The sequence below is a fragment of the Lasiodiplodia theobromae genome (assembly GCF_012971845.1).
Source record: "Lasiodiplodia theobromae strain AM2As chromosome Unknown scaffold_60, whole genome shotgun sequence".
Taxonomy (NCBI): domain Eukaryota; kingdom Fungi; phylum Ascomycota; class Dothideomycetes; order Botryosphaeriales; family Botryosphaeriaceae; genus Lasiodiplodia; species Lasiodiplodia theobromae.
The window spans coordinates 1-4574 of NW_023336542.1; the positions used below are offsets into that span (position 1 = coordinate 1).

Below are 4574 nucleotides of genomic sequence, written 5' to 3' on the forward strand. Positions count from 1 at the left end.
TCTCATTTAACCAAGCACCACCTCTTCGAGCGGAACTAGCATACCAATCCGCTTAACTTACCGTCTTATATACCGAAAATAACCCTCTAGTAACTTTGCGAGCAGATGGGGATACGCTGTCCGGATATTCCTCCTGGGCAGCGACGTCATGCCCGCCCGCGTCAGCGCCGCGGGTTCTGTCTGGACTTCACTGACTGTTTATCACATGAAACCTGCAAGAGTCCTCCAACGCGATATCCTTTGGTCTTTTTGACAAGCAGCTCGCCAGGTATGTTCCGCCATAAGGCCAATGGTTTGCCGATTGCTTAGTTTGCTACCTTTTGTTGATACCACCGCATTGACTCTTCCCGATTAGGCTGGGCTTGGCTCGCTTGGCAGTGGTGTATCACCACCGCTCACCGCATTCGCTAATCGGAATCCTTTCGTATTCTTGACTTTGATTACTTGCATTTATTTCAAGACCCCAAAAGCTGGAGTGAGTGCTGTCCATCATCATGGGCAAACCATTGATCGTTCCGTAGAGGCGCGCACGTAAACTTCGCAACGTTATCTACTAAGGCATGTCGCTTAAGAGGAATGCAGTGCGGACCATGTCACAGACAGTATCAAGAAAAAAGAATATAAGGAGCGTTTCTGAATGTGTATATCTCACATTGTTCGGTATCATCTTTTTGGATCTGATGTGGTATCTAGTGCCATCTCCATAGGCTTTCCCGCCCCCCTCCCTCCCCCCCCTCCCAGAGTTGTGTGTTGGTATCTTGTAACAAAGAGCGTGTCTCATAATGCCATCGTTATGATCGTCGTCATGGTATAATAAAAGAAAAATCCCAACCCCCCGCGCAACCAGTCAAACTCCCTTAAAAGCAAACGCGCACCCAATCTACGATAATCCGATGAAGGAATATATATGGACAGGATAAAAAAAATAATCGGAAAAACAAAAAAGGCAACGAACCGCTTTTTAGTTCGACGCCCTCGCCCTCATCTCATACGGCAGGGCCATCCACAGACCGGCGGCAACGACCCAGCAGCCGCTGCCAACCCAGACGGGCGCGCTGCTGCTGCTGTCGCACAGCGCGACGACGAGGGCGCCGACCAGGCCGGAAGCGCGCGCCGCGGCGCCGACAACACCCATACCGGTGCCGCGGATGGGCGCAGCGAAGGTCTCAGAGACGTACTGGAACATCAGGCTGACGACGGCGTTCTGGGCGAAGGCCAGGACGCACTGCCAGGCGATGACGTCGCCCTGGGTGCGGGCGGTGGCGTAGAGGAAGGACAGCACGCCGGCGAGGAGCGTGGCGATGGCGCCCGTGCGCTTGCGGCCGAGGCGCTCCGTCTCGACGAGGAAGCCGGCGACGATGGGGCCGGGGATGGCGCAGAGGGCCGTGTAGACGTACGTCTGGAAGGTGAGCGACGTGCTGAAGGCGTCGGTGGCAGGGTAGCGCGAGGCGAGCCAGCGCGCGACGAAGGTGCCGTGCAGCGGGAAGGCGATGCCGATCAGCGACCAGATGACGATGAGCACGGTGGTGCTGGTGCGCAGGTTGCGGGTGCAGAAGATGTTGCGCAGCCACGAGGGGCGGAAGGGCTGCAGGCACAGGCGCGCCTTGGAGCTGTTGGCGGCCGTGGCGCGCAGCGTGGGCGGGCCGTGGATCTTCTCGATGTGCTGGAAGGCCTCGAGCGAGAGCCACGTTTGGCGCCCGTTGTAGTGCGCGATGGCCGACACGGTGGCGACCACGTCGGCGTCGCGGTTCTGGCCTAGCAGGAACTTGGGCGTCTCGTGCAGCGTGAAGAAGTAGCGGATGATGCAGAAGAAGACGGTGATGGCGCCGAGCGTCCACCACGCGTAGCGCCAGCCCATGTTGTTGGCGTAGTTGCACGTCTCAGTCGTCGCATCGGCGGCGCACGAGTACTTGGCCATCAGAGGCCTGCGGGTGGGTTAGCCGGTGGCTGAAGGATGGGGCAGGATGGTTAAGCTTACCAAGAGACGAGGGCGGCGACCAGCTTGCCAAGACCGGAGTAGGCACCCTGCATGGTCAAGAGGTACTGGTGCGAGGCAGGGATGATCTCCAGGAAGATGGAGCTGTCGACGGCCTGGTTGCCGCCGGCGGCGACGCTCATGAAGGTAGCGACAACGCAGAGGCCGGTGAAGGTGGGCATGCCGGCGCCGATGAGGCCAGTGATGCACATGAGGGCAAGCGAGAAGTTGAAGACGGTCTTGCGGCCAATGAAGTCGGACAGCATGGGCAGAACCGAGGCGCCGACAGTAAGGCCGACATATTGGCACACAGTTAGGAAGGCGGCATTGCTGGTGTAGAACTTGGCCTCGTTGGTGATGGCGGGCTGGATGAAGACGAACGAGAACATCCAAAACTGAGTGGAGATGTCAGCGGAGGACTAACCCGAAGGGGAAGGAGTGGACATACACTATCCAGGAACCAGCCGAGACCGGTCACGACCGTGAGGAGCCACTGATATTTGCCCATACCCATGTCCAAGAGGGCCTCGTTCAGCAGCTTGACCTTGGCATCGTATACGTCGTCTCCACCCGGTTGCATGTAGGTCGTGTCGATGATAGCGCCGAAGCTGTTCCGGTACCGGTCGACATCTCTCTCGTTGGCCTGGTGGTACTCGATGACGGGCGGCACGTGGGTGCTGCCGCTGGAGGTTGTCGACGTGCTCCGCACGCTGCGCGCGTCGTAGCTCTGGAAATCCTTAAAGTCCTTCTCGTCCATGGTGCGTGGTCCTCTCTCCGTGGCTAGGCGGGCCGAGGTGTGGTGTGTTGAGTAGTTTGTTCCGCAACGGTGCGAGGGGAACTGGCTAGACTTTCTACCCTGTGGCGGCAACAGCTGTTCTACTTAAGCTGAGCACGTTCCCCACCCGTCAGTCGAGCATTGAGAATTTTCGGGCTCATGGCAGTGGAGTCGAGGGATAGCCCGAGCGCGGCGCGACGCAAAGGCCCGAGGATCTCCGCAACTAGGACCACCTCCGCCTTGAGAGCCGCCTACAGCCAACAGTTGTCCAATACCGCCTTTTTGTCTCCATCGCCCTAACCCGAAGCGACCAGCTATTGGAACGTGTGGGCTCCGCGTCACCACCTGAGTTGTCACGTCCGCCCTGGCTAACCCAGAAGCCCAGACGCACCGCAAGCGACGCCTGTCTGCCTATCAATCCAGTCCATATGACCTGCATGTCCGTCACCCGTCGTCGCGCGAGGCTCCCGTTCGTGCCGGTCACGCTGGGGAAGGCGCGGGAGCAGCCGCCGAACACCTGCTCGCAGGCGCGCTCTCGCCACCACCACAACCTCACCCCACCACCGCCAAAGCTCAACAACAGCGCCTCGCCCGCCCAGCTGAAACCACGCGCATTGCTTTTTGGCCCCAAAATCGATAATCGTCACGTCGATTCAACCTTGAGGCGTTGCCGCGCGCTATCGCTGATCGCCCCTCTGGCACGGTGGTTCTTTCGGCCTTTGCTCGTGAGCACGTTCACCGCTACTCGGCTTCGCACGCGGGCTGTGGACGCACGCACCGCGAACTTCGCCACCCGCGTTGGTCCTTTACGACGCGTGTATTTTTAGTCTTCAGCTGCGCCATCCTTCTGCCTCTTTCTCTTAAAAGCGTGCGCAGCTGCTGTCCATTGCGTTGTCTGGTTACGACGGCTGCCGCCGCATGTGCTGGCCAGGCTCCAGCCGACCAGCCTCTCCACTGCCTTCCGGCCGCAGCCTTCCGGGGCCCGTGCGACGCGAGGCGGCTCTGTCCGGGGCCGGACACAGCAGACTTTGCAGCATCCTGCCTATCCGGACCGGTCAGGCCGTTCATCTGCGGATGCGTTTGCGCATTCGGCCGTCGGGACGCGAACATCTCTGTTTCCGCAGCAGCGTTCGGTTGTACCGGATTCCGTGTCATCGTATGACGTATGATGACTTTTCTCCGCAGTAAGCATCACGGTAGAGCGGCCATCTGGCGGTCCCAGCGCACAAATCCAACCTGCTGAGCAAGTGATGATGATGACAGTTTGTCACTCACGCGCCGGATGGGCTGTTCATCTTGTTTGCCGCGCGAAGGACTCGTACCATGCTGTTCGCTCCATCGATCTGCGCAAGATAGTCGCGACTTTTACTGCTCAGAGTCACGCTGCGACACAAGCAGCATGATCGACCTGCCGCAATCAGAACTGCGCTTTCTGACTCAGCCAGCCGTGGTCCGGAGCGCTTAGAAATCGAAACAGTCTGTCTTTCGCGCTAGACACGACTGTGGAAGTTGTTATGCAGCATGGTGGATATGTGATATTGTAAGATGCAGAAAACTGGCATAAGGTGGAGTTTAGATGTCGAGCCGAATCTGGGTTGGCTCTCGGCTCAGGCCGTCCAGCCAACACCAGGGACCCAGGCAACCAATGGACCACGCGACAGACGCCCCACCAACACCATCGCACTGTGTATGCCTAAAGAAGCCCGACCCTTCTCGCCCCCAAGCCCCAACGCCCAGCCCAATCCTACGATGCTGCGTTGTCGCTGGCCATTCCTTTCAGTGAGAGCAGCCTAATTCGTGAGGCATCCAGCGCGGTGGAAATCT

General features: G+C 58.9%; 1 protein-coding gene across 1 annotated transcript; it reads right to left on the reverse strand.

Annotated features, from left to right (window-relative positions):
- Window positions 1-961: 961 nt before the first annotated feature.
- LTHEOB_12242 (Sugar transporter) lies at window positions 962-2732 on the reverse strand (the record flags this gene model as incomplete). The annotated part of the gene is made up of 3 exons (XM_035509088.1): window positions 962-1925; window positions 1979-2370; window positions 2424-2732. 3 exons carry the CDS (start codon window positions 2730-2732, stop codon window positions 962-964), a joined length of 1665 nt encoding a protein of 554 aa, XP_035364747.1.
- Window positions 2733-4574: the final 1842 nt, after the last annotated feature.